Source organism: Lichenostomus cassidix, chromosome 9 (genome assembly GCF_008360975.1).
Source record: "Lichenostomus cassidix isolate B80296 chromosome 9, HeHo_3.0, whole genome shotgun sequence".
NCBI classification, from domain to species: domain Eukaryota; kingdom Metazoa; phylum Chordata; class Aves; order Passeriformes; family Meliphagidae; genus Lichenostomus; species Lichenostomus cassidix.
The window spans coordinates 23,783,265-23,810,931 of record NC_139490.1 but is presented as its reverse complement, the minus strand read 5'-3'; the positions used below and the strand labels follow the sequence as shown (position 1 = coordinate 23,810,931).

Below are 27,667 nucleotides of genomic sequence, written 5' to 3'. Positions count from 1 at the left end.
AGGAAGTTACCAGCCAAGAAATTAAGTCTTTAGTTATGCAATTGAAGCTTCTTCTTAAGAAGGTGGGGCACCTTCTATTCTAGCAGGTTTCTTTAATTTAAATATAATGTGCCCTGGGGGATGACTAATCAATGACACAAATGGGTTGGTATCACACTGTAAGCAGCGATTTGACTACACGTGTTGAAACTAGGGAAATTATTGCCTATTTGTCTTTTGCAAAGAATGCCAGGAAGATTGTAGGTGTCACTGCAAGCCTGATAAGCATCTGGGCGGGGCCAGTGCTTGGTTTCACAGGGCCTTGCCTTTGGAGGATTCATGATGATCCCTCATTTCCCATGTCCCTCCTGTTCTCCGGAGGGACACGGCCCAGAGCACCTTCTACAAACCTCTGTCACCACCTCAGGCAGGAGACAGGTGCACAGCACTCTGTTGTGACAAAGGGAAGGTACCACTTCAAGGTGTTGGGCTCTCTACTGCGCTCACAAGCAACTGCTGTTTTGGATGACACTCATACAACTGGCATTCCCACATTTTCTCATAGACTTGCTGGAATCTCATGAATTAAGCTCTAATTCAGGTAAGGAAGGATTTTGCTTTCCTTGCTGGATGGGACGAAGAAGATAGCCAAGCTAAGGTAACTGTCAGGGGCAGGAAAGGAAGTCTGAAATTTGAGCTAGAAGGTATAGTGGCAAAACTGGAAAAATGAGGGTGGTGGGGAATTTGTAAAGGGATGAGAAGGGAGGGAGCAGGGATGGCTGCTGGACAGAAGTTGGGTGGTAGCTTTGCCTGGTGTTTTCTTAGCAAATTCTTCTAACACAGGCCAGGGAAAGAGAATGTCGGGCAGACTAGAAATACCTCATTAAGGTCTTTCTAAGCCCAGGCACTGCTTTTTTCCCCCCTGGTGATGATCCAATGAGGAGCTGAACTATTATAGCTCCCAGCTGCATAGCTGGTTCTTTGGTTCATGCTGTACTTATTAAGCTTTTTGACTTTGCTAATTCTCAGGTTAATCCTTAACTCTTCCTGCTGTCTGCAGCTCCTTCTCGTTCAGACAAGTGTGTGCTGCTCCTCTGGTGCAGACATGGATCACACTTGAGGCAGAGCATGTGCCCAGCACGATTCCTTCACCTTGAGCTCTTCAGCCTCAAGCAGTTCAGCAATCTGAGTCTAACTGAACTTGTGTCATGCTGTGATCCCACTTGGTAATCACCCAGGCAAAAGCTGCGGTTTGTTATTTTGAGGAGGACGAGCACTGAGAAAAGACACCAAAAAAGTCTGTGGATCTGGAAGCTCCAGGACAGTGCTTTTTTCTGCTGCACTGGCAAAAGAATATAATTTAAACATTGTTTTCCTTCCAGCTCCTTTCTAATCTCTAAAAGTAATCCTAAACTCTGTCAAAATATTTTCTCCGTAGCAAATTCTGCCAATGGTGAGACGGAATTGGTCCAACAGTGAAACGTGAAAAAGAACAGAAGGCTTTTACCTGTTGCAAAAGACATCTGAGAATCAGAGATAAAATAAGGTAAATCAAGAGGGCCTCGTCTTTCATCTCAACACAGAAAGAGGTAACAATTTGTTGCCTGAAGCTAAGCCCTACTTGTTTCTTTTCCCCACCACTTTTCTTGGATTTTCATTTGCCATCTGAGGTTGCTCACCCGAGTGGCTCTCACTTCAAGAGGTCTTACTCTGGGACTGGCAGGTTCTTCTTTGGAACTCTCAACCATCCCTCAGAAGGCCATGACTTTGAGTAACTACCTTTTCAGCATAAATGAGACTGTCTGTTCGCTGTACACGTTGGCAAACATTCCCAGGATGTCAGCACTGGAAATGCTGTCCACCACCACCACGAGACCCCGAGAGCAGGAGTTCAAGTAACCAACCACCTGTGCTTACAGGTTACTCCCAGCTCTTGAATCTGCTGACCAACCTTTCACACCTGCCCCACACATCCTGCCTCAGCCACACACTTGTTCAAGATGGGAACAACTCACAGCTATTTGGATTTCGTACACTGAACTCTAGACAGTGATCCCACTGTGAGCTCTGAAATCAACTGCAACTTGAGACAGTAAAAACTACTTTTTAATCACATGTAGAACACATTTATGATCAGAATTAGCACCAACTTAAGAACAGAAAACACGAAATAATCTTATAAGCATGAAACATTCTGTACTTGGCTCTGAGATGTCAGAGCCTCTGCTATTTCATACTCAAGAAAGAGGCATTTTAAACTGGTCACTCTGAGCAGAACCACTGTTGGAATTCTAGAGTTTCAGAAATGTTGTTTCCTCCTTAGGGCAGCTTATGACAGCAGTGGTCAGCTGAAAAATATTTTTATATTGCATTCATGCATCTGCTGTATGAAATCTCACTGATTCACTAATTTCCCGTGGGTGGAACATTTTCATGGAGATACTGGAGAGCCAAATCTGTCCACTTCATTTCTTGCTCTTTCACTGACTCGGTGGTGCCACCATTGTCTTGCTCTGGTTCAGGGAGCTCATTCTGAGAACAAAACACAAGTATAATGCATTCCACATGTAATACACTTCCTGAAAGCAGGAGGTTGTTAAGATTTGTATGGGTAGATACAAAAATCCACAAACAAGACCAGAGGGTGCATCTGAACTATAAATATCATACATACTGATCCACTTAAAAATATTACTGAGCTCCGTCATGAACAGTATTGTTTTCATTTGAATATGGTGCTTAATCTGAAAGGTAAATTGTTTTCCAGGACCCTGGGGCCTTGCTGTACACTCAGACTGCACATGCAGTGAGGGACAATATACAGCAAATGCAGAGTAAGTAAATAAAAGTACAATGCAATTATTCCATTGTTTGTTTGCAGTGTGCTGCTTCTGCTGTTGCCAAGAATACAAACACTGCAGAAAACCAGTTCTGTAACATGTTCCTTTCCTATGGCAGGTGAGAAATCCTTCCTGTCTGCATGCTGGACTCAACACCTGGCTCAGGTGTGGCTGAGCTGGATCAAAACCAGAAGCCAGAACCCCCTGCCAGGTGTGCCAGAGCTGCTCAAAGCACAGTAAGGGGAAGGGAGAGTTTAACTGAGATTTCATTTTCCTTCCTTCTATGATTTGTTCTGTCTTGCTGTATTGGTGCAGTCACGCTGAGTGTGTGCTATTCTGCCAGACACCATTTGGGCAGGAATTCTGAGTTCTAGACCTCTGGAAATCCCAGCATGAGCTAAATAAAACATTTCAGCTTTGAAAACAGTGCACAACTCAAGCCTCTTTGAGTTCCCAGGAATGTCTCGAGTGAGTGCTGCAGCAGATTCTCAGGACAGGCTCAAATCCCACTTTCACAGCCATTCTGGTTGCTCCTCTGCAATGTCCCCAGGTAAGTCCCCTGTGAATTCATGCTGGTTTTTCCACGTGACCAGAGCCAACCCCATCCCTGGGGATCTTTATGTCCACAGCCAGACCCTTCCCTCTGTTGTTAGTTGGTGAGGCTTCCTTCCCTGGGGTTCTCATCTGTATGTGACTGTAAGCAATCGTGAGGCGGCTCTAAAGGAAGAAACAGTAATGTTTGGACTCAGGGTGAAGGCAAATGTCAGCAAGGACATTTTAAGATATTCAGCCTGCCTAATAAAGGTTATGCCAAGCAAAGGAGGGTTTGGGCTCTTTTAGCTGAGAATCATGCTTCTGCAAGATGCCTTCCTCAAGCCCAACTCTTGGCAGGAGAATGTCTGCTGTACATATGGATTTTGGAGTCATACAGCTGATCCTTGCCCTCTCTGAAAAGCCAGCAGTGGAAGGGATAAAGCTCAAGCCACATCACAAATTTGAAAATGTCTCTGTGTTGAAAGAAACCAGCACCCCACAATCCCCACAGCTGCTTTATCTGTGCTAGCTGGGGTAAAGCTTGTGTACCAGAGAGAACAAGGAAAGGGAAAATCCTCAGCTACCTCCCACTTTCCTGTAAGTTTCAAAATAGCTAAGGAAAAGTGTCAGTGTGGGGCATGTGCAGCTTCAACTCTGCACTCTGTGGGATCAGCAGTAGCTTTTCCCCCAGTGCTCCTGTCCGGCCTCGTGGCTGTACCCTGGGTGAAAGAAGAGGTGCCATGCCTTGAACACAGCACTGCAGGAAAGAGTCCTGCTGCTCCTGCCAGTCCTTCACTGCCATCCTGGAACTGCCAACAGCGACACTGTATCTGGAAAAGACTGCTTCAAAACACCTACAAAAACTTCTCAGCTTCTTTTAATGGACTTGCAGGAAGTGGAAATCAAGTGTAATCAAGACTGCAACTGTTAATGTGAGACTGATCCTCTGCCCTCCAAACCACCTGGGAAAACTACTTCAAACACCAGAAACAAGAAAGGGAAGCAGAGAGAAAGGATGATTCTACTTCTCCCTGATGCCAAACTCAGGACAGTGGAATGGGAAGGACATTCCAGTTCTGAGAAGATTCAGCAACTGGTTGGGGAAGAGGGACAGAAGCATCCACGTCCTCATGCACACAGGAATGACTGGCATATAGGGCAAGGAAGGAGTCAGATCCATCCCAGGAGCCTTTTGTACAAATTAGCCACACTACAAACAATATTCTGTGCATGTTCTTGGAAGGGGCTGTGATAAACAAAGCAGCCTTAACTCAGATTGATAAGTAGCAATTCACCTACCAGAGGAATAGCCACATCCTCGTAGGGCAATTTATCTTCCCTCCATGCATCATCGATCAGATCCAGGATCCTGCCATCCCTCTGCACCTCGCTGTCCATCCTCACAGTGGGTGAGAGCAGCTAAATCTGTGACACAAAGCAGATGCTGTTTAACAACATCCCCAGACATGGAGCTGGAGTTTGGACTATGGGCTTGCTGCAGTTTTGATGGCGATCCATATGAAGTTTAAACTTACAAGGAAAACCTTGATTTTCCTAATCCACTCAAAAAGGGGTTATAACCACAGGAGAACCACTTCATCTAAAAAGAACTCTATCAGGGTGAATTGCAGATTGATATGCGTCAGAGATTAATATATAAAACCAGCTCATTGTTATTATTAGTATTTACATGTGTTTATATCTACTGACTTTTACAAGTTTGAGTTTGAACATCTAGAGCTGCCCAGAACCCTTTGCTGCCTGCTGACTTTCAGCCCCTGACCAGTGCCGTGCCTCACCCACACCTTCACATGACTGCGACAAGTCACAACAAAGGACTTCAAGGCACCCAGAATTCTACCCGAACCTGAAGTCCGGGAAACTGGTGAAACAGAAGCAAAACAAGAGCTCTCTTTCACCCCCAGCTACTGTAATCAGTGCAGGATGTTTCACCGCACTCTGCCCTCCTAGAAGGGTCACCTCAGGCCCTCGCCCCGGGGTGACTCTGCGAGGCAGCAGCAGCAGGAGGTGGCTCGATCCCGGCGGGTAGGAGACACCTGACCCTCATTCAAAACCAAGCCAGGCCTCAAGCTCGCCGGCTGCCGGAGCCGCCATGTGGGCGGCCATGGGCACGGGCCGGAGCGCATCCCAGCCCCGGGGCCATGCGATCCCAGCTCCTCCCGGCCGGCACGGCTCCGTGACCGCCCGTGTCCCCGCCGTGTCCCCGCCGTGTCCCCGCCGTGTCCCCGCCGTGTCCCCGCCGTGTCCCCCACGTCCCCCTGCCCGCCCTACCCTGCCGAGCCCCGGGGCCGGCAATGCGCAGGCGCCGCCCCAGCGCATGCGCAGCGCTGCAGCCGCAGGGCCGGGCCGTGCAGGGTGGGCAAGGCGGGAAGGAGGGAGGAGGGAAGGAAGGAGGGAGGAAGTAAGGAAGGAAGGAAAGCAGGAAGCAGGGCGGGTCGGCCAGCCAGCCAGCCCGCCCGTCAGCCGGTGTGGGGGTGTCGGCAGCCCGGGGCTGCTCCCCGGGGAGCGGCGCTGGAAGGGCGCCGGGCAGCGAAGCTCTCCCGCGGCGGGTGCGGGGAGAACACCGTAAGGGCTCGGCAGCGGCAGGCTGCGGCTGGGGAGGAGCTGCGGCACGGGCAGCAGGGAGCGCCTGCCGCTGGGCAGCTCCGGGGGCTGCAGCGGGGAGCGCTGCCCGGGCACGCTGGCCCGCCGCCTTCATGGGCCTAAGCTGCACCCGGGCAGGTTTGGGTTGGCCATCAGGAGAAATTCCTTCACAGAAAGGGGGAATAGATAGTGGAAGGGGTGAAACAAAGGGCGGCGGTGGAGTCCCCAGCCCTGGAGGTATTTAAGGAAAGACTGGACGTGGCAGTCAGTGCTCTGGGCTGGGTGACGAGGTGCGGATCGGTCACAGGTTGGACTCGATGATCCTCGAGGTCTTTTCCAACCTCAGGGATTCTGGGATTCTTGCCCTGGCGAGGAGCGGCTCGCTCCGGGCTCCTGCTGCAGGTGGCATTCCTGCCGCTGGCCAGCGGAGCTCCTCTGTGGTGTTTTGGGAGGTTATCGCTCCTTTTGTGTTCGTTGTGAGCATGCTTCCAGCAACACTTTAAGACCGCATCTTTATATGTTTTTAAATGCAAAGTAATCCCAGTCTTTTCTCATGGGCACTATTCTTAAGTCCTTCTGTGTGTTGTAAAATTTTCTCCGCTTGACTCTACTACAATTCTGCCTTGAGCTGGGATGCTAACCCTTATTTATTTTAAAATGTGTCATTTGGTGCTGTTTTTTATTTCTTTTTTTGGTTTTTTTTTTCAGTTTGCAAATACTTTCATTTTCTTCACTTTCAGAAGTGACCAGCCAGCTCTCCTTGTAGTTAATGAAGAAGATTGTTCCCTCTTGTGGGTCTTTACTCAGGTGCCTGTAACTTGCTCATTGCAACTTGCAAGTGTGGCCAAAATTTAATACTCAGTCAACAACCTTATACAGCATAAAACTGCCTAGAGGTGTGTGATTTTAAGGCTTTACCCAAAACCCTGGGTAGGGTAGCAAAATATGCAAAGCTGGCAGGCCATGAGAAGCTGCCAGGGTGCCCCGTCCCTGGATGTGTTCAAGGCCAGGTTGGACAGGGCTTAGAGCAACCTAGGATAGTGGAAGGTGTCCCTGCCATGTCAGGGGGTGGAATGAGATGGTTTTAAGGTCCCTTTCAACCCTAAGTGTTCTGGAATTCTGTGCTGTCTCCTCATCTCTCTGCCCACTGAAAGCTGATTCTGTGTAGGTGTGATTAGAATGAAAGAGGAGAGCTGCTATTGTCTAATGTCTGCTGTTGCCACCTGGAGAACTCTTGGAATGCTGTCAACAGCTCAGGGGATCTGCTCATCTGCTCTTCTCAGCACCCTGCCCTCAGCAGAGCCACGAAGGTGTTCTGCATTCTGATTGAGTTTTGTGAAGCACAAACAGGACCAAAGACAGACAAAACACTGTCAGAATAGGGATAGGATTTTTTTCTGTTTGTATTTTTTATGCTTGTGGTTTAAAACACAGCTCCCAAGGACAGGCTTTAATCCCTGAATGGTGTTTTAAGGTGCTGTAGGAGCATGATAGACAATTCTTTGGGAAAGACAGCAAAGCCGAACCTGCATTTGTGAAAGTTGCTGTCTCCCTTGCTGTGACATGCTGCCCTTTTGTTGGTTGCTTAATAATGCCATATTAATGTTTGAGGAAAGGTGTCGGAAGGACCCATCTTCAGTACTTGAGAAAGTGCATAGATTTTGGAAACTTAAGTTTGTGTTAATAGCTCTGGATGAGTTCAGTTGTTTTGGTGTTGGCTGCAGTTTCATGGAGGAGACATTGAAATAAAGCCTGGCTTCCTGGCTGTGGTTCCATGATAACTTTTTATTCCCCATTTTTGGCCTTAATGTAAACCCTTCTTGCTTTCACCAAGACATGAAATTTCTATGTGTGTGCACAAGTTTTTTACTTAAAAGGTGTAGTTTTCAACTAAAACAATGTGCCACTACTGTGAAGCTGTTCAATTTATTTTCATAATTTAAGAGGAATTTTTAAGGAGTTTGTGCTATCGTAAGAGAAAATTCCCACAACCATATGAACAACCAGTGTGTTCTGAGTGTGGAGGTAAACTGTAGGGTCTCATTTACCTAGTTGGTAATAGAGGCCTGGGAAAGATCTAATTTATGGATGGATTCTTACTGCTATTTGCTTGTGTTTTCTCTCTGAAGTGACAAACTTCCCTGTCAGAGGTGGATCTCGGGTTGGCCCCTTTGAAGCCCAAATATTTCTGTTCCTCTACAGTTTGGTGCTCTCAGGAATCCCACTGTGTTGAGTTCACCCAAGTGCAGAGTTGCTCAAATGCAGATTCTCATTGCTCCTCTCTGAATTTCTTGGATCACATAATTATATCACTGCAATTTGGTAGAGCTGGACAATAGCATTGGATGTATTTTTTGGTAGAAAAATCTGTTTTCCTGTATTTGGCTTGCAAGTTCATGAAGGTGCCATTGTTTTCCTCACCTGTAATTGCATGCTCCTTGTACATTTTATAACTTCTTTGCTTTGTGGGCTTCTGCTTGTTCTGCAGTTGAATGGAGAAGCAGCCTGGTTTGTGCACTGCCATGGGTGACCACTACATTCCTGTGCTTCCCTAGTGCTGAAGCCACCAGGATTCAGTGATGGAGGCTTTGCTGGAAGGAATGCAAAGAAATGGACAGGGGAGGTATGTATACAGCTGTACACAGCCGTCATTCCAAATGATTTAAGTGTTAACCTTGCCTCTGACGCAGAATAAATCCTCTTCTATCAGTGAGCAGTGGGCTTCAGCTGCTGCAGAAGCATAGTCGCTGGGTGAGCTGGCTTTGCAGTAATTCCTGCTCAGGTGTTATAGTCTTAATGGTCAGAAATTTAGTCCTGCATCTTCCTGAAAATCTTGCTTCTTTTTTTTCACTTGTTGTTGTAAGCTCTTCTTACTGTCCAACATCAGGAGCAGTAGTAAACAGAGTTGTGAATAAATATTTATTTTGTAACAGTCTTGCAAGGTTAATGGTGTGTGACTTTATCTGATTTCACTGAAAACATCTGATTATTTCCTGCTTGTGTTGAAACTGCAGAGTCCCACTCAGCTCTGAGGAATCCTTAATGCTCTGTCTGAGGTGAGAGTCTCCAGACTTTTCAGTCCCCGAGAGAGACTGTAGTGACAATAACAGAACAAAATGTTTTATGTGTTAAACAACCGTGAAGCAAAAGTCACTGATGCCATTTTCCTAGTCATCCTTGAGAATGTGACTCAAATTTATTTGATACTGTATCTTCTTCAGAGAACTGGTTGCAGAAATCAAGTTTAGACTTTGCTACATATTAGCAGATGCTGCGAAGGAAATGTTCCTTCTCTGCATAATATCTGCTAATTTTTGGTTAACTCACAGCACAGGGTGAACTTCAAATGTGACTGATTTTGGCTCTTTTGAGAAGTATTTCTTTTCCTATAGAAAAACTGCCAAGTTGTGAAGTGTGCATATGCCCTGGGGGAACAGAGAAATTTCCATCCCTTAACCTATTGATTTCTGTTTCTTTTCAGTTCTTCCCGTTTGACAGGCAAATTAAAGGGGTAAAGATCATTATGGAGTTCACCACCCTCTAGGGCTGTGTCTGGCAAACTTTAATATTGTCCCTGTCTTGGCAGCTTGGGAAGTTTTAGAGGAGTTGCTTGAATTGGCTTCAATAATTACTGCACCAAATTAGAAATCTGGGCGTCGCTAGGGAGCTTGTGCTCCCCGATGGATTGCGAGGGTTTGATTCTTCATTATCATGTTGTCATCCAGCCCCCTCTGCTTCAGGGTTTGTCTGCATTTGTGATAAATTTCTGTTTTTGGGAACTCATAGTTTGGCTGTAAGATTCCTCTGGTGACTGAAACGTGCTATAAAATGCCTCTGCCTGGAGAGCAATTAAGGCAATACAAAATATGAATTAAGCATGCTTTGGTTTACTCAGATAATGCATAGTACCCAAGGCAAAGGGATGACTGCCTAAGTGTGAAGTGATGTGGTTTAGTGGGCATGGATGGTATTGGGTAAAAGGTTGGACTTGATGATCTTGGAGGTCTTTTCTGATCCTAATGATTCTGTGATTCTATTTTCGTGCAAGCTGGTTTGAGGAGAGTTCAGAGCACTGTGTGTAGAGTTGGTGCCTTGGTGCCAGTCAGTGTGTTCTGCTGCCTGTGTTGGCTGGGGACATGGGACGTGTTGGGTGGGACCTGCTTTGTAACTCCAGGCTCTCTCCCTGCCAGCGGCGGCTTCTTGACCTCCTGCGAGGCCGAGCTGCAGGAGCTGATGAAGCAGATTGACATCATGGTGGCTCACAAGAAATCTGAATGGGAAGGGCAGACACAGGCTTTGGAAGCTTGTCTGAGTGCTCGGGAACAGGAACTTTCCTCTGCCAAGGCAGCTCTGCAGGAAAAACAAAAGGAGGTACCTTTGTTTCATTCTATTTTTTGGTTGGAGTCAGCAGTGTTTTACCTGTCAGAATCAGGAAATCAGGAAGAGAATTTTTAAAGGACCTGTTGGGACAAGGTGTCTTCTTCATAATTCCATCAAAGTCAAGTGATCAGTTCCCCTGGTGTTGGTGGAAGTCCACATATTGAACTGTTTGAGTTATTAGAGAGAGCCCAGAGACACTGATTGTGGCTACAGCAGTAATGGACAGCCCAGCAAACTGCAGTCATTGGTAGAAAAAAAACACTTTCTACTATAAACTACACCAGGCTATTGCTGGGAAAATCTCCACTGTCTGTTTTACAGAGCTCTGGTTTTGTGGTATTTTATTAAAGACCTGAGGAAAGTGCAAAAAAATTCTGTATTGGTGGAAAACTATCAGTAAGTCAAGTTTTTGCACAGGATGTGGACCATAAACTGCAGTTGAGCCATAGGATTTTCATTTGCAGCAATGGCAATTTTTATCATATAGATTATTGTTATTATCAATTATGTTTTCTCAAGACACTTGAATTGTTTCTTGCCATCAAAAGCAAACATGGATTTCAAAACTGAACTGTAAAATATATTTGAAATCACTGCTGGAGTATATTCATCCTTTTGAATATTTTGCTTTTCTATGAGAAGCTGCAGAAGAAAAAAACTGTGGGTTTTCTTTTAATTTTAATTGTTGGCTTGTGACCCCTTGGGTTGTGGATGGGAGAAAGATTGGAGGCAAAAAAAAAAGGGAGAAAAATGAGTCACAGGAGCAGTTGAGTCAGTGTCAGGGAAGTCTTTTCTGTGAGCTTCAAAGCCCCATTTCTTTCTTTTTCCTTGCTATTTGGAATCTCTGCTTTGCCTGAGCATAGTAAGGTAATGACATGGCCAGCTTTTTTCTTGGTAGATAGCTTGAAATCATAATGTGTATTTGTGAAGAATTTGATGAAAATACTGGATAGAAAAAGGCTTTTGGCACAAACCAAATCTGTCAGCTTTGTCCCCAAAAGTGAAATCCACAAACTGGCTCAAAACAAGAAGCCAGAACAGAAACAGTTCTGGCCCCAGCCTACCAAAGATTTAGGCACAGACTCGATCTATTTCGTAATGAGGGACTTCATTGAAATTTCCAGGTACCTCCTGACAATAAAGCCTGCTTCTGTTGTATTTATTTGCTTTTTATCCCTTTGTTCAGGTTGGCATGTTGCGTCGCCGGGTTGAAGATGTGGAAAAATCCAAGCAGGACATGGTTAGAGAGTATGAACAACAGCTGAAGAAATTCCAGGAGGAGGTGAGTTGCAAAAAGAGAGGTTTGATTTTTAGTTCCCAGTTGATGACAGGTCAAATACTTTGCGTCACTGTTTTTGTTCCAATGCTGTGGTTTTAAAACTCCCCATTCTCTTAAGTGTTTGTGTGCTTACCAAAAAGAGCATTTAGCAAAGATAAAGGGACATTTTTATGACTCACTTGGCCTGTTTCTTGTGCTTTGGTGGAACTGGGTGACAGAGAGAGAGAACTGTTGGAATAGAGATGTTTTCATATGTTGGACTTCTGCAGAAGTTTACTGCAAGAATGTGCTGTGTTTGCCTATCCCAGTCACTGCTTTGCTGGTTCTGGAGCTGCCACAGGTACAGCCAGCAGCAGTTTCAGCATTTCTGAAATGCAAAGAGGGTGGAGATGTAGCTGGCCTGGCTCGTGTGAGATCAGGAAATAACAGTGGTGTGTGGTCTCATCTTTTTGCCTCTGTTGACACTGATGACTTTAGCAGGGATTTTGTACTCTGAAGGAATATTAGTCTTAATATCTTTCATAAAAACCAAGCGTACTTAGAAAATGCTGTTCGACAATAATATCAGAACTTTCATCTCAAAGCCTCTTGCTCAGTGCAAGGTGATACCTGTCCTGCAGGTGGTACAACAGCATTCCAGGTTTATGCCTGAACTCTTTGCCTGTCTCCACTTGCCAGCAGCAGGGAGTGAACTGGCATGAGCAGCTGATAGAGCACTGACCTATTTTCTCTGGAGGGCTGGGCCCAGTTCCTTCTCACTTCAAGCCATAAGTGAAATTAATTTGGTAGTCTCTGCTCCAATGACAGAAGGCATATTTTCTCATTTAAAAACACCTCACTATTCCATATGACTAACAGTCTTCATTCACTGGGTGTTCTCACTGGAATTGTGGATAAGCTGCAAAGCAAAGCTGAGGTACATTGGCAGATCAGCCTAAATTGCTAGGGCTGAAATACAACCTGTGTGTTGTGGCCTAAATTGCAGTTTGTGGTATTTTACCCACACAGAATTAATGCTGATGACATTGAGCTCCAATATTCCTCAGTCTTCTGTTCTTAGTAGTGTTTGGGGAAATTATTTCTGTCTCTGTTTACCACCATTTCCAGTGCAATTACAGGTACAGTGTCTAACTCACTGAGGCTGTTGAAAGAATAAACCTCTTATCTCCTGGTATGTTTGGCAAAAGATGTTGGTATTAACTCTAAGCCTGAACATCTGTCTGTTCCCATTGAACACACTGAAGTACTGAATGCATCAGGTCTTGAATCAGATAGTTTTTCTTCTCATGGTCCTTCTGTTTATCCATGGACTTAGCTTTGTCCATCAGTAAAACGGCAGTGATGGCTTCTCAAATTGGTGTGGCTATTTGGAAACTTTTCATTTAATAGTTGAGTAGAGGAGGGGCTCATCAGATGAAAAATTCTCTGCAAGTTCCAAGTCATTATTTGCATGGAGGGTCATTTAAATGTCAAGAGTTTTTTCCTCATTCCTGCTTCTGATACGACTTCAGCATCCTAGCAGCAGGCGTAGGAGTGATATTTTCTGTTGGCATTCTCCACTCATTGTGAAATACACAGTGTATCTAAGCAGAAAATGACAGATGAAATGGTGTTGATATTATGGGTAATGGCAATTCTCATACTTTCCTTCTTCCACTAAACAGGAGAGTTCCAGTTCCCACCTGAGCTGCACAAGCGTATTTTGATCACACAAGAATTACCCATGTGTGGTGTGGTGGGTGTGGTGTGGTGGGTCTGCTCCTGTGGGTGAGGAGATCAGCCAAAGACACTGCCAGCTCTTCCTGGGGCTGGGAACGACCTGTAGAGAGGGGGATGCTGTGCTCTTGCTGCATTGACAGCTGCATATAAACCTCCAGCTTATCAATATTTCAGTCATGTTTTGATTGTGGTAAGACAGAGCTTTAATTAAAGCTGCTGATGTCACGACTTCAGTGGCATCTTGCTACTCTCATACAGCTCGCATGTTTTGCAGTGCTGTTGGTATAATAGACTCATTATCCAAATGGAAGCCTTCACTTGGGAGCTGCGTGGCCTTGATGAGGGGATTGTTTGTGTGAACCACTTTGTGTGTCTTCTTTCAAAGGGCTGTGTGATTCTTGTCTTGGGGCCTTGAGCAAAGCTGTCTCTTTCACTGTATCCTGCAGTTGTCCCGGCTGAGGAGGAACTATGAGAAGCTGCAGAAGAAAAAAACAAGAAGCAGAGGAGAAACTAACAAGGGACAAGAGGAGGACAAGTTTGAATTGAGCCGACTGACCAGAAAGCTGGAGGTATGTGGTGAAAAAACAAGTGCTGACCAGCTTGTGTGTATTAACTGACTAACTAGGCTTCACTGGTGACTGAAGAGTCCTTAGGGCTATGAGTTCTGCTTAAGGAGCACTGCCCATCCAGGTACAGCTCTTCTCAACTGTGTGTATAATAAAGGTAGTTTCCTGTGTGGGGCCTCTAAGTGCACAGCATAAACCTTAATGCTCTTCTTACCCTTAGACTAAATAAAAGGAAGAAGGTACTGGAAGAGTAACTAACTATGTGAATGGAATGAATTCCAGTGTGGGGAGGTTGTATTCTCACTTCTTTGAGGAGGAGGGAGCTACATGTCAAACTTCTTCTCAACCCTGTCTCATATTCTAATCTTTCTGCTCTGCTGAGCTCAACCCCACTCAGTTTTCTCCTCCTGAAAGATGTGGTAATACCACACACCTGACTGATGTAGTGCCCAATTTTCTGGGGCACAGATTAGCAGTCAAATTTTGTATTTAATTCATGTCATCTTGGTGATTTCAATAGCAGCATGTTTTGGAAGCTAAAGCCAGTCTGAATTGTTAAACTCCTGACAGCAAACCCATGAAACCAGCCATGAATGTATTGGCACTTAACATTTGTGAGCAGCTGTACCTCAGGAGGGGAAGGAATGCAGAAGTTAGATGTGTGAGGGGCTCTGCACTGCTGAGTCACTGCATCAGTTGAGTGGCTAATGGTTTCCCTGCTGGGGGAAAGGTGAGAGGATTGCCTTCCTCTCTTCAGGGGAGAGAAGGCAAACATGGATGTGAACTGGAGGGGGATGTACTGCTCCAAGCCACCCCTGCTGTCCTTGCAGGAGTTCCGTCAAAAATCACTTGACTGGGAGAAGCAGCGCCTGCGGTACCAGCAGCAGGTGGCATCGCTGGAGGCACAGCGCAAGGCTCTGGCAGAGCACTCCGAGCTCGTGCAGGTGCAATTAACATATGCTCAAAGTTTCTGCTTTGTTTGTGGGATGGAGGGAGGGGGTAGAGGGGAAAGGCTTATGAAATCTCTCAGGCTCCCATACAGTTCAGGTTGCCATTAATGTGACTTTTAATGTCCCTGCAGAATGAGGTTTGCTTGCACGAGTGCTGTATGGAAAAAAGATCTGGGGTCTGCCATCAGAGATTAGATAAATCTTGTGCAGCTTTCCCAGCCATCCCTCTGGTTAGCAGAGAAGACAGTAGGATGCAGATTTCCCTGGGAGACAGAGACCCCAGCATATGACACTTTAAAATAGCTGTTATGTCATGTTGTCTAACTGAAAGCTGTATACCTGCCAGCAACTAAATATGTACCTTGTGGGTCCAGCTCAGAGGGTACTGTTGGAAAATAGTCTTCCCCTACAACAGAGACTTCCACAAAACACTGGAGTAACAGCAGTTTTCATCCCCCTGCCTGTTTTTTTTAAGTCTCTCAAAGGCAAGGAGTGGTGAGGCTGCTGTTCTGCAAAGCTGATGGCTCAGTGAATTAAGTGGTGCTGCAGCAGAGCGAGATGAATTGACCTAGAGCACAGCTGTGAAGTCACACAGACACAATCACAGCAGACACTGATAAGAAGCTCTTGCTGGGACTTTGCACTTAATGGGCTCCTGAGTTGCTCTTGAGTGGAAGCTCCTGCAAGGAGGGAGACCGTGGTGACAGGACTGAAGCTGGCTCTGACAGTGGCTTTGTGAGAGGCTGACACTAGGAGATCTACAAATGCAGAGAGAGTCCTTGAGCAGAAGGTCTTGCTGCTCTGCTGTCTGTGTGTCACTGATAGCTCAATTGTTTGGGAACAGATGTGTCCTTGGAGCACAGGCTGGGACTCTGGGGCACAGAGGAACGTGTCTTACTGTGCAGCAGAAAAACAGGAGGTTGGGGAGGTTTTCCCAAAGCAGCGTGGCTGCCTTAGGTGCACAGGTACTGTAATCAGACTGCCTGAATCCTCAATTGCTTTGAAAAGCCCAGCAGGGAAGTGCTAAACTTTTTGCCTTGGATGTTTCTGTGCATTTTGTGCTTGGTTATCTTTCTAGCACAAGGTCAAGCTGAGATTCATGACCATGGAGTACTTCCCCTCTCCTTTCATTTGGCTTCCCCTCATCCCTTGCAGAGCAGCTTAGTGAAGCCTGGAATTCTTCCCCAGTACAGACCACCTTCTGGAACACCTGCAGTCTTTAAAGTCAGCAGGTGAAACCTGGAATTCTCTGCTGGCCTGCATGTTGTGTGGTTGGAAATAAGAGACAGTGTAAATGTTTTCTTAATGCAGAAATAAATATTCAGGCAGTCTGGTACTTTGGCTTCTTGGGTAAAGAAAGGCTGTGCTTTAAACTCTTGCCCTTCCTACTTGCCTTTTCTGTCATGACTATTCAAATAATAATAAAAGGCTGTAATCAGAACTATCCCATAGCCTTGCAAAGGAGCATTTCTTATAGTTTGAGTAAATCAAGGCATGTGGTGATTCTGAAGCTGGCAGGCATTGCTACTATTTGAAACTGGGAATATAAGACTGCTCAAATATTTTGTTTCAGCCCTTAAAAATTCAAAAGTTGTATACAAAAAGGGAATACATGAAGTGAGTGTTCCTAGAAGCTTATGTGAGAGCTGGCTTGTTAAATTTCACCAGCTAGCTGTGTGGAAAGAAATGCTATGAAATAAAGTATTGTGCCCATAAATAATAGAACATGTATTGTCTGCTACTCGTACGTACCTTGTAACTTTTTTGTTTGTCATTAAAACACTGAAAAATTCAAAGTGAGCGTTCTCCCAGGCTGCTGGAACCAGGTAGGTACTGCAGAGAGCAAAGCAAATTGGCTGTTACACTCAGTTTGTTTTGGGGCTATTTGGCTGTGGTTTTCCCACCGTACACCCAGAGCTACTTTCTGTCTTGGTGTGGCATTAATGGTTGGGTAATCTCTGCCTTGTGCATGGTATTTACAAACCTTCTTACCTGCAAGCATTTGTCCTGGGCTAACTTTGGGCTCATGAGCAAAAATAGCAGGAGGCTTTGTTCTTAGACAAGTTATACTTAGGCAGCTGGAGTGATATGAGATCCTCATTTTCCAGATTCTCTTTGAACTGCTTTTGGAATTGAAGGGCCCCTTTTTTTTTTTTTTTTTTTTTCTTTTCCTTTTTCTGTTTGCCTTTGGAAGTTTCACCCATTATGTAACCCTGAAACAATACTCTCTCTAATTCCCTGGAGGGTATTGTTGCTTACTCTGAGCATGTGGTTCGTTACACCAAGCAGTCAGTAGTTGTGTTGAATGTAGCTTTGGTACACCTTTTGTGTTTTTGCAATTCAGCTTTAATGCAGATGATTGCTGTTGGCAGACCCAGCTGGCCAACCGGAAGCAGATCCTGGACTCGGTGGAGCTGGCGAGCCGCTCGGAAATCCAGCACTTAACCAGCAGGCTGGAGAGGGCCAATGACACCATCTGTGCCAACGAGCTGGAGGTGGAGAGGCTCAGCATGAGGGTGGATGACCTGAGTGAGGACAATCGGATGATTCTGGAAGATCAGCAGAGAGTTCAAGAAGAATTAAGGCAGTCCAAGAAAATGGTAGAGGTCAGTGGAGGAACTCTTAGCAAACGGGGTCTAAAGCAGTGCTGGTGAGAAGTAGCAGGAAGGCTTTTCATTCCAGAGATTTTGTCTTCTTCTAGAGCCTTTGTAAAGTTCCTGATTGGCCTCAAAATTGACTTTGTACCCATGTGCTGCTCTGCAGTATTTTCAAGGATCCTAAAAAATCTGATCAACCTCTCATCACGTTGTAACAAACCAGTTTGGTCCATCTTGCCACAGTCACATCATCTGCCTCTCGTGCAGGTACTGCAGGATGAGAAGATGGAACTGAGAGCCACCTTGCAGTCTCAAGAAGATTTCATTGAGAGCTCCAAGCTGCACCAGGAGCAGCTACAGAAAGAGCTGGCCAGGATGACTGAAACGCTTCACACAAAAGAATTCCTCATCAGGTAGCATCTGTGCCTTGCTGGTTCTTTGGCTTCTGAATCCAGATCTATATTCCAGGTTCTCCCACTGAGGACAGCAGCAACATTTTCATGCTTTCAATACAGCTGGATCTGTATTATTTGTATTTAGAATATTACACTACAGTTTCTCACAAGAGTTGTTCTGCCTTGCAGCATTTTTCAATTTGCATTGCTCTTGAAATTCGCAGATAATCAATGAAGAGCATGGAAAGAATCCACTTCCTCAACTGGGTTTCTGGAGGCAGCATGGGGCTTTTGAGGCTGTTTCTCCCAGGCATTTTCAGCCAAGTGCTGGAGGCCTTTCAGGGTTTGATAAGATGCTTATTGACCTGGGTGAAAGTTCTCACTGACTGGGGCTTGGTGAGGTAACTGTATCTCTGACAAAATCATCTTGGCCTTCCCATCTGCCCTGGCAGTGTGCAGAGGCTGTTGGGTTCTGGTGGCTGTGTCAGAAGGTTTGGGTGTTGGCCACCTACCAGTCTCTGGCAGGGAGGCCAACATCAAAATAAAATGTAATATTTTTTTAATCAGCCTGACCTCAAGCAGGGGCTGTCCTCCAGCTGCTGTGTTTGCTTACTCACACTGCACACAGCGGTCACCTGCTGTTGGGTTCTGTGTGTTTTTCAGAGAATATCGAGAAAACCAGTGATTGTGTTCCCTGTAGCAGTGAACTCAGACATGATGTTTCTGTGCTGAGATTAAAGCTGCTGTTTCTGCTTAGGGCCTTGGAGGAGCGCTTGCAAGGGAAGCTGCTGTCCTCTCCAGGGCTGGAGCTGGAGCAGGTGCTGCTGCAGCTGGATGTTGCCCAGAAGAAGGAGCAGCACTTGCAGTCAGAGGTGACTCGTCTGGAGAACAGGTAGCCCACTGCTTGCTCCCTCTGAAAGTGCAATTAGTCTTGGATAATCATACAAGACTTAATTGTGTTCAGCAAGTTAGCCAGTGATTTTTGTAGGCTTGTTTTGAATATCAAAGGGCTAAAGAAATCAAGTGCTATTCATTTTGCAGTATAATAGTGACTGCTTTGCTAATTGGTTGGCTGCCTTTCACTGCACACTGTGGATGTTCTCAGAGTTCCAGCTTACTTAGGCTGAGCACCTTCACTCCTAATAGGCTAAGGAGTCTTTGTCAGGCAGCTGGTAATAACCAGATCCAGACCGTCCTGTGAAGTGAGAATTATACACAAGCCTGCCCAGAGAGATTGTGGACTCCCCATATCTAGAGGCATTCAAGACCAGGCTGGGTGGGGGTTAGAGCAACCTGATCTTGTGGAAGGTGTCCCTGCCCACAGCAGGGTGTGGAACAAGTTGAGCTTTAAGGTCCCTCCCAACCCAAAGCATTTTGTGATTCTATGATTTCTCTCCAAGTTTGTGGTTTTCAGACTTGTGTTTACATAGAAATTTTGTAATCTTAGTTTGTAAAGAAACAAGCAAGAAACAGGTATTATCTGTTAGATCAGCTTCCTGATCTCTTGTGAAATGATTTTGGAAAGCAAACCCAAAGGATTGGTGAAGAACTTGTAGGCTGAGTTCAGTTTCTGTTGTAATGGACATAATGGACTGCCTGGAAGATCAAAGTTTCTCTGACCATTTCCCCCTCCTTGGGTTATTCTAATCCATACTTTTGCATTTGGCACCCAGCCTGGTGTCTTCAAATGCCAGGTGTGTGCAGCTGAGCGAGGAGCTGGGTGAGAATATCAAAGAGCTGCAGTCCCTGGAAGAAGACCAGACTGAGTCAAGGGCAGAGATTAAAAAGGTAACATGGCTTTGTTCCTGGGGAGTGGGATGGCACTGGTGGAGTGAGCTGATGCCTGTGTGCCATGTGCCTCAGCAGTGGGACCAGGGCTGCTGTGCAGGCAGGGATCTGCCGGAGGTAAAGAGCACATCTGGCAGAGGAAGGGTTCAGAGGATGTGTTTGCAGGTGTCTGAACTTGGCCTTGTGAGTGTCTCCTGGGCCTTCCCCAGTATTTCTGTACACTGTGGAGATACTCAACTTTGTGCTGGAGGGGCAAATATGTGACGAAATTAAGGTCGGAAATCCTGAGTTTAATCTTAATACAGGCTCCCAACAGGGTGAAGAGCAGAGAGGGAATGAATTTGCTGTAATATGTCCTGTCACAATTGAGACAGGACTTCAGACTTGTGTCTTGATCCCTGTGTGAATAAGGGAGTGTGTTTCAGGTTTGGTAGCTGGACATGAGGGCAGGGCCTGGGAGGAATGGAGCAGCTCAGCTGCCATGAGGGGCTCACCCCAGAGCTCTGAGCACCTGAGGGGGGCAAGCCCTCCACAAGCTTCACTTTTCATAATGGTCTGCATCAGCTTGTGTGAGAGCTTTGACTGGAGCCTGGTAGAGTGGAAGCCTCATTGAACGTGAGTGAAAAATCTCACTTGCTTGGAAATCTTTCATCCTTTATTCTGAACGTACAGAGGTGCAGATCGTCCCAGATATGTGCTTGGTTACACATCTAAACAGCCACACAGTAAATGAATCTCCCACAGGCTGCTGGGGAGGAGGGAGAGATTTATGAAGGCTGTTTCTGTTTTATATACTTGGGAGGCATTGAGGTGACATGGAGATAAATCACCATGTGTACAGTATTTACATGGGTAGGCAGAGATCATCTGGTTCAATTTTCTAAAATGCTTGTAATTCTCAGAAAAATCCTGGGTGTTTGGGTGGTTAATATTTCTGACTAATGGAATGGAGTCCTGGGGAAGGAATTATGCTGCTGTTGTTCTGTTGAGCCACTGAATAAATATATAGTGGTCCTACCAGAATACTGTATGTGGTGCAGGTCTGCCACCTCAAAAAGCATTGAATAAACCAAGATAAGGTATGGAAAAAGGTGACCAAATGGAGTGGTTTTTATACAAGGAACAGCTGAATGGAATAGGACTTACCAAACTGGAAAAGAGATAAGTGAGATTGAATGGACTAAAAATAAAATCATGCCTGTCATGTGGAAAGTAAATAGGGAATGGTTATTCTCTCATAATGCAGGGACTAGTGGTCATCACACAGAGTTATGAAAACAAAGAGATGTATTTTTACCCCGTGCATAGCTGGCTGATGGAAGTTTGCCATGGGAAGCTTTAGTTGCTACAAGCTAATATCAATTCAAAAGACTTAGGGTAAATTAATTCCTGGAAGAAAAATCTGGCTCGAGCTATTTAAAGTTACCATCTTTAAATGGTATCTTTAAATACCTCAGGCAGGCAGAGTGGCAAATTGCAGGGTTATATTTTCCAAGAGTTATTGTGCTTCCCCAAACATGGTGAGCCTTTGGCTCTCTGGTTTTGCCTAAGAAGGCTGAATGATGACCTGAGGAGGCTGTTGGTTTGGTCAGTTATGGGTCTTCTCAAGTACTTCATGGCATGAAACGTCTTTCCAGTTGGCAGTGTATGGTGTGGGAAAGGATTGGGCAGAGGTGGCTCTCAATCCCAAAGGACAAGCATGTGCAGAGGGTTTGTTACATAGAGCTTTTTGTTTTCCAGGACTGAGATCTCACATTATCATGTGCAATACTTACGCTTTTTTTGCTGAAACATGTTTTAAAAGCTCGTGGGTGGTGTTTGCATGCCTTCCTCCAGCTGAAAGAGCAGCTCTCTCAGGCTGAACAAATGCACAGCATCGAGCTAGAAGGGATGAAAAGGGAGATCTCCAGGCTGACACAGGAGCTGCTCCAGCGGGACATCACCATCGCGTCGGCGAGCGGCTCCACCTCAGACCTGGAGCAGCAGCTCAGAGCAGAGATTGAAAGAGCAGAGAGGAAAGCAGTGGAGCACAGGGTAAAAAAGGGACAAGACTCCTATGCTATCTATATAAGGGATCTGAAGGCTTGGGACACCATCCTGCTTTTTAGCTACATTAGTAGTTTTCTTCTCTCTTTAGTCTCTGTGCAAAAACTTTGAGACTTTCTGATGAAATCTTCTAATGGTGCTGTTCCCTGAATCTGTCTTGCTGCTCAAACCAGCAGCTCACAGTCCCACAGAATTCTTTGGGACTAACTAGGTAGGACTGATGACATCTTTGAAAACTCAAGTAGATGACAGTGCATGGTTATTTTTGTGGCCTTCTCTGTAGGGTACCTGCACAACCAACAGCCCAAACCTTGCTCTGTACTTGAATTTCAGGGTGGAAAATGCTTGGAGGGCATGTATTTTGTTCTTCTTCTGAGCTTGTTATTTGCCTCTGTCTCCTCAGGTAATTCTGGTCCAGCTGGAAACCTTGAGGCTGGAAAACCGTCATCTCTCAGAGATTCTGGAAAAAACAGAGTGTGGTAAGCTGAAGGTATGCATTGAGGACCAGGAGCTGGGAAGGGACTTACCTTGTGTTCTACCTGGGAACAGTCAGAGTCTCTGCCCAGGCCTCTCAAAATGGGGATAGAGCTCGATGAACTTAAAACCCAAGCAAAAGAGGCAATTTCAGAGGAAATAAGGTGCAGAAATACCAAGCATTTGTTCAGTCAGAGAGTGGTGAAGAGAGCTGCAGAAGCAGCCATCATTTCTGTTTCTTCTCCATGGGCTTTTGCCCATGTTTTTTAGTACATTGTTTTACACTTCCATTTTATGCCAGTTTACCTCAAACCCATTTCATCCTCAACCCGTGACATCCTTTTGACCTGTGCTAGAGCTGTAACTGCTCTAGTCCTTGAAATATTTGGGGTGAGAGCGTGTTCTCCCTGGTGAGGAGCCATTCAGCAGGGCTGTACCTTGCACTCCACAGACAGGCTGCAGACTGGGAATATGGGCTGGATTCCTTGGGACAGAGTGCTGTGATAGGCTTCTGCTGCTGAGCAGAACTTCCAGAACTCTTGAGACAGAGGGGAGAGGAGGAGCCTACCTGGAAGCCTTGCAGGAATGATAATACTTTGGAGTTGGCTCGCTTTGTGAAGGAAGAAGTGGCTGGTTTGCAAGTTCTGTCTCACCTAAAGCAGAATGGATGCTTCCCATGGGGCCAGGACTGGATTCAGGCAGCTGACAACCTAATGGGAATATATCAGTGCTTTTATCCTGTCAGATCTGTGGGAAGGAAATACTCAGCTCTTAGTATTAGTTTGAGGTGATTGTCAAATGTGCCAAGTTCCTGGGAAAGTGTTGAACAGAAGCTTGTGGCTGGTGAGATGGAGAAAAAACAGCTTTCTGGAGGGCTGATTTGAAACTGAAATAACCTAAGGCCCATTACTTTCTGCTTGAAAAGTGCCTGGTCGGTTTTGCCTCTGTGAGTCCCCAAAAATGTGCTAGTGGAGTGCAAAGCAAGAAATCTGCTTTAATAAAAAGCCCCACAGCCCCAAGGCACAGGAGCTTGATCTTGCCAGGTGGTCCCAATGCACATTTGGAAAGACCTTAGATACAGCGGTGATGAGAATGAATTAAGCATCTTGATTTAATAGAACTGGCAAAAGGAAAGTGAGAATGACACAGTAGTAGAAGCAGTGGAAATTATACCCACCTGGCCTAGTAAGAAGAAGCTGGGAAGAAGCAGGTTGTTCAGAGTTTCCAAAAGAAAGACCAGAGGCAGGTGCATCTGAATTTTCCTGGGTCCATGATTTCCTGTTTTAAAAGGAATCCAGCAGTGAGAGAGACTGACTTTCCCATGCAGATCAGCATACTGGGTCTGGATGCAGGCCCAATAAGGCATACATATAATTCCTTTGCTCTTAAGAAAGTCTTGAAGGTTTTGCCAGCCAAAATGAAATTAGAGGCTATGCCTTAAGGAATCTCTTGCTGGCCTTTGCTCTGGATGTGACTGTGGTGTCTTGCAGACCAGAATTTTTGACTTCTGCCCTTCATTGTCTTTTAGGGGGATGATGGAACCCTGAGAGCACTCAGGGAGGACTATGCTGTTGAGCTCCAGAAATTAATATCCGAGAACCAGCAGCTGCGGAAGGACCTTGCAGAGACCAGGGCAAAACTGGGAGTCACTGCACAGGTGTGCCTGGATGAACCCGAGGGCACTGCTCAGCAGGGGCAAGGCAGAGAGCCCAGGGATGTACAGCACAGGTGAGTGACCCCAGGGATGCTGCTTCCTCAGGGTGAAGGACAGCAGGTGGTGTGGGGATGTGTGGGGTTTGATGATGTGCTGTGTCTCTCTCATGCATCTGGGACAACACAAGGAGTCTTTGGGAATCTGCCTTTATGCCTTAAGCAGTGCAGTAGCTCTGCGTCCCAGCTGGTTTGTGTTCTGCAAAGCCAGCACTGTTTGTTTTTTGTTTGCCTTTGCCTTTGCCTCTCTCTGGAGCAGCAGTCTGTGCTGGTTTTGGTGTTTTCTAATCCACACGGGATTAGATGTGGCCCAGGCAGCTGTGCTGCTTTGTTGCTGTGCTAGGATGTCAGGTTGTGGTTTCTGGTATCTACAGGTAGCAGAAGAGAGAGAGAATTTCATAGGGACTGGATGTGCATCTGGGAGTGCTATGGAAACAAGTTTGGATTTCCAGAGATATTAGTAACGTCTATGTTAAATGTTGAGTTTTTGCTGAAGTTCAGCTGCTAACAGACAAACTCAGTTCTGTGCTCAAACCTGCTTTCCAGGACAGCTTGGGAAGCACAGCTGGAGCAGGATGAGCATGCAGAGAGGACATGTCTCCAGCCTGACAGAACTGCTCAGCATCATCACAGGGAGCCCCAGAGGTGTGAGGCTGCAATAACAGGACCTGTGACCCCCGAGATGGGTGAGCCACCCTCCCAGAGCAGCAGCAAGAACTGCAAGGAGTCACAGGCCTGGCTGGGATCAGAGTCTGTGCTCCATGTGGTGGATGAAAACAAAAGTTTTGCAGATGACGCATCTAAGCAGCCTGCCTCAAATCATCACAGAGAATCTGTGTCTTTGGTAAGCAGTTGTACAGGAGCTAGTTGCTGCTCAACAGCTGAAAATAGAGCTGGGTTCTTATCTGGCAAAGGAGATAGGCTTTTGAATGCATGACCTAACTGCATGATGTGTGTGATCCTGTAAACATAAAGGGAGGGAAAGCCACTACTGGATGGTTAACACTTGGCCAGGGAGATCCATGTGGTGGCTCTTCAGAACTCCTTGGGGAAGGGCTTTGTGTTTTGTTCTTGCTAAGCTAATTCCAGGAGCTTGTGGTTCTCTCTGTGCTGGTGCTGTACCTCAGTGTGTAGCAGGACCTGCTCATGTGCCCTCAGAATTCTGCTTCAGCTTTTGGCTGGGCTCAGAGTGGATGTGGAGTGCTGAGTATGGCAGTAATTCATACAGTCTCTGGGTGTCTGGTTGCTGCACATCTGTAAAGCACAGGGTGAGTTTGACCCCTCTCAATGAGGCTGCAGCAGTCAGCACACTGAACTTAAAGCTGCTTATGCTTGCTGATGGCAGAGTCTGAAATCCCTGCTTCACTGCACAAGGGGAGGCTGCTCTTTCTCCCAGTTGCTGATCGTACTTTTCTCATAGGGAGCAGCAGTGTTGACACTTTCTTTGTCCTTCTACCTCAGCTCAGTTGCTGAAGCACTTGACCAAGATGCAGAAAATTTGCACTGAATCACTTCTTCTGTCATGTTTAGGGTGGGGAGAATGCTGAGCACTGGTCCTTGCTCTAGATGAGTTGCCCAGCAGTGTTCAGAGCAGTTTCTCCTATGTGTGTGTTGGTAGCACTGACAGCTATTAAACTGTTAACTATTAACTATCTTTTTGTGGGAGTCCAGAGAAGAGGCTCTAAGGCTGATGCACAGATAAGTGGAGGCTTATCAGATTTGTTGATCTTGGTGAGGTTTACTACCAAGAATGGGTCTTGATTGTTTCAAGACTAAAGTAGCTTGTGCACGTATCCAGAAAATGATGTTGGGAGCTTAGGGAATTGCAATATTCTAAATGGAAACTCTTCAGGTGGCAGGATTGGACCTAAAATGTGAACAGTTCCACTTCAGGGTCTGAGAAGCTCTAGGGCTTGATGTTTAATAGAATAAAATGGTCAGCTTTTTGTTCTGAGAGATAGAAATAAGGTTTCTAAGGAAATGCAGGTATTTCTCCTGGTGTTGACTGGGACTCCCTGCTCGTGGTCAGGCTACAGTGTCTTTAAATCAATTCCTTTAGCACTAAGAGAGGAAAACTGATCAGTAGGCAGTGGTGGGATAGGAGAGATTTGCTTGTTATCTGTAGCCTTTTGTGTTTCTCTTTGTTCCTGGCTGTTGATAAAAGACCTGAAAATCATGACACTCCAGATTAGGAAGTAACTAGTTACTTTCTCTTGCCAAGACAGAGGCAAGTTGTCTGTATTGGAAAGCAGCCCTTAGTAACCTTAATATTTCACGTGCCAGCCCCTGTGCATGAGGCTTCTCTTTGTCAACTTGTCCATTAAGCCTGGTGCACAGTGTTGTTTTTGTAAGTTAATAACTTGTGGGTAAGTGATGTGAAGAGCAGGAATAGTTCTTGACTGTAAAGGAAAGAATCTAGAGTAGTTTGTTGACCATTACTGGCTGGACTGAAGTGCTGTTCCATGAGCTGTGATGAGAGTTTGGCCTGTACTTGCCTGTGGGGTTGTACCTGGAGCCCCTTATTTTGGGGAAGAAGAGGAGGTATATGAAAGAAGGCAGAGATATTTCCAGCGTGGAATATCTGGTGAAATAATTACCAATCTGGCAATCCTTTCCCTTCCCTGGACCCAAACTCTGAGGTGCTCCTGGTCGCTGAGATGGTTATGGAGACAAGGAGCAGGATGTAGACCTTGAGTTGCACTAACACTCAGGACAAACCCCTTGGTATTCTCTGCTGACCTTCTCTAGCCCTGATTTTTTGTAGTGATTTTTTGGCTCTGTTGGCTCGGTGCAGCAATCACTGCTGGCTGGAAGCTGTTGGGAGGGGTGTGACCTGTGATACCTAATAGGTGTGAGACCTGACTGCTTAGTCTGCCCACTAAGATGGAAATGAACCCTTTAGGGGGATTTTCAGTTGTGTGGTTTGCAGATCAGTGTGTTTCTGGCCAAAACTTGGAATGAAGGAATACCTGATAATCCTTTGTTTCCCTTCAGTGCCCCTTGCCTACTGCTTCTGTTGGATCCATAGCTGCACGATACCTGGAACATGAAGAAATGAGATCCCAGCACATCCTGGAGTGCCTAAATGCTCACATTGAGGAACTGAAAAAAGAGAGTGCAAAGATAGTGAGACGGTTTGAACACCAGGAATAATGTTTCTTGTGGAATTGGAATGCTTGTTTCCTTGCATGGTTCCAGACTGTGGCTGGGGAGTTGGCACTGGAGCTTGAGTGAGAGGCCATGTGTCCCCTTTGGAGCTGAATCAACAGGATGGGAGTTGAGGAAAAGGAGCACCTCTCTCTGTGCTTACTCCAAAAAAGGTGTTACACCACAAACATTTTAGGCAGCTTGCTGTAGGTCAGAGACCTGCTTCACAACTATGTGCTCACTCAAAAGATTATGGTGTTTTTTTAAAAGCAATCCATTTGCTACTTTTTATGTGAAGTATTTTAAGTAAATTTTATACGTGTAAGTGTTGAAATAAATCAGAATGGCAAACACCTCTTTTCTTGTTCATATAAATACACGAAGTGACTCTTGTGGCTTATCTTGCCTTCTCATCAGGAGCTTGGATCAACACCTTTTCCATCAAAGCATAGCTATGTTCTTCAAGGAATATAATTCCTCTTTCCTTTAGGCTATCTGCATTTTCTCCAGTTCATTTGACCTTAGTGGAATTTCTTAGTATTTCCTGGTCTTGCAGTTTCTGCTCTTTACAGTTTATGCAGTATCTGGTGTCTTTATCTTGCCATACAAGGTGCTTGAAGTACTGCAGAATAGCTGAGAAAGGAATGGCTGAATTCTGG

The 27,667-nt window shown here is 45.7% G+C and overlaps 2 protein-coding genes and 1 long non-coding RNA gene across 8 annotated transcripts; 2 read left to right on the top strand and 1 right to left on the bottom strand.

The window, feature by feature from the left end:
* The first annotated feature begins 3 nt into the window (after window positions 1-3).
* LOC146433529 (uncharacterized) lies at window positions 4-3,245 on the top strand. Its single transcript, XR_014854144.1, has 4 exons — window positions 4-580; window positions 1,418-1,525; window positions 2,747-2,813; window positions 2,938-3,245. It is a non-coding gene; the product is annotated as an uncharacterized LOC146433529 (long non-coding RNA).
* On the bottom strand, window positions 2,068-5,739 carry ANAPC13 (anaphase promoting complex subunit 13). 2 transcript variants are annotated; one of them, XM_085069969.1, is made up of 3 exons: window positions 5,646-5,739; window positions 4,653-4,778; window positions 2,068-2,511 (listed from the first exon to the last, which is right to left on the bottom strand). In XM_085069969.1, the coding sequence occupies exons 2-3, from the start codon at window positions 4,749-4,751 to the stop codon at window positions 2,386-2,388; spliced, it is 225 nt and encodes a 74-aa protein (XP_084926095.1). In that variant the 5' UTR covers window positions 4,752-4,778; window positions 5,646-5,739; the 3' UTR covers window positions 2,068-2,385. The 2 variants fall into 2 exon arrangements, with proteins under 2 accessions (XP_084926095.1, XP_084926096.1); XM_085069970.1 differs by lacking the exon at window positions 5,646-5,739 and adding an exon at window positions 5,334-5,423.
* On the top strand, window positions 5,707-27,361 carry CEP63 (centrosomal protein 63). 5 transcript variants are annotated; one of them, XM_085069961.1, is made up of 15 exons: window positions 5,707-5,729; window positions 8,446-8,580; window positions 10,148-10,328; window positions 11,524-11,619; window positions 13,782-13,904; window positions 14,732-14,845; window positions 17,224-17,457; window positions 17,716-17,861; window positions 18,601-18,735; window positions 19,517-19,631; window positions 21,468-21,665; window positions 22,081-22,167; window positions 23,680-23,879; window positions 24,408-24,705; window positions 26,856-27,361. In XM_085069961.1, exons 2-15 carry the CDS (start codon window positions 8,537-8,539, stop codon window positions 27,012-27,014), a joined length of 2,130 nt encoding a protein of 709 aa, XP_084926087.1. In that variant the 5' UTR covers window positions 5,707-5,729; window positions 8,446-8,536; the 3' UTR covers window positions 27,015-27,361. The 5 variants fall into 5 exon arrangements, with proteins under 5 accessions (XP_084926087.1, XP_084926089.1, XP_084926086.1 ...); XM_085069963.1 differs by lacking the exon at window positions 5,707-5,729 and adding an exon at window positions 5,774-5,939 and having other exon boundaries at window positions 8,513-8,580; XM_085069960.1 differs by lacking the exon at window positions 5,707-5,729 and adding an exon at window positions 5,774-5,939.
* Window positions 27,362-27,667: the final 306 nt, after the last annotated feature.

Excerpts from the sequence above, each read along its gene's own strand:
- ANAPC13 (XM_085069969.1), bottom strand. The coding sequence starts at position 4,751 with ATGGACAGCGAGGTGCAGAGGGATGGCAGGATCCTGGATCTGATCGAT. Across the intron at positions 2,512-4,652 it reads AGGATGTGGCTATTCCTCTG|AATGAGCTCCCTGAACCAGA; the intron begins GTAGGTGAATTG and ends TTTTGTTCTCAG.
- CEP63 (XM_085069961.1), top strand. The coding sequence starts at position 8,537 with ATGGAGGCTTTGCTGGAAGGAATGCAAAGAAATGGACAGGGGAG. Across the intron at positions 19,632-21,467 it reads CAAGGGCAGAGATTAAAAAG|CTGAAAGAGCAGCTCTCTCA; the intron begins GTAACATGGCTT and ends GCCTTCCTCCAG. Across the intron at positions 24,706-26,855 it reads ACAGAGAATCTGTGTCTTTG|TGCCCCTTGCCTACTGCTTC; the intron begins GTAAGCAGTTGT and ends GTTTCCCTTCAG.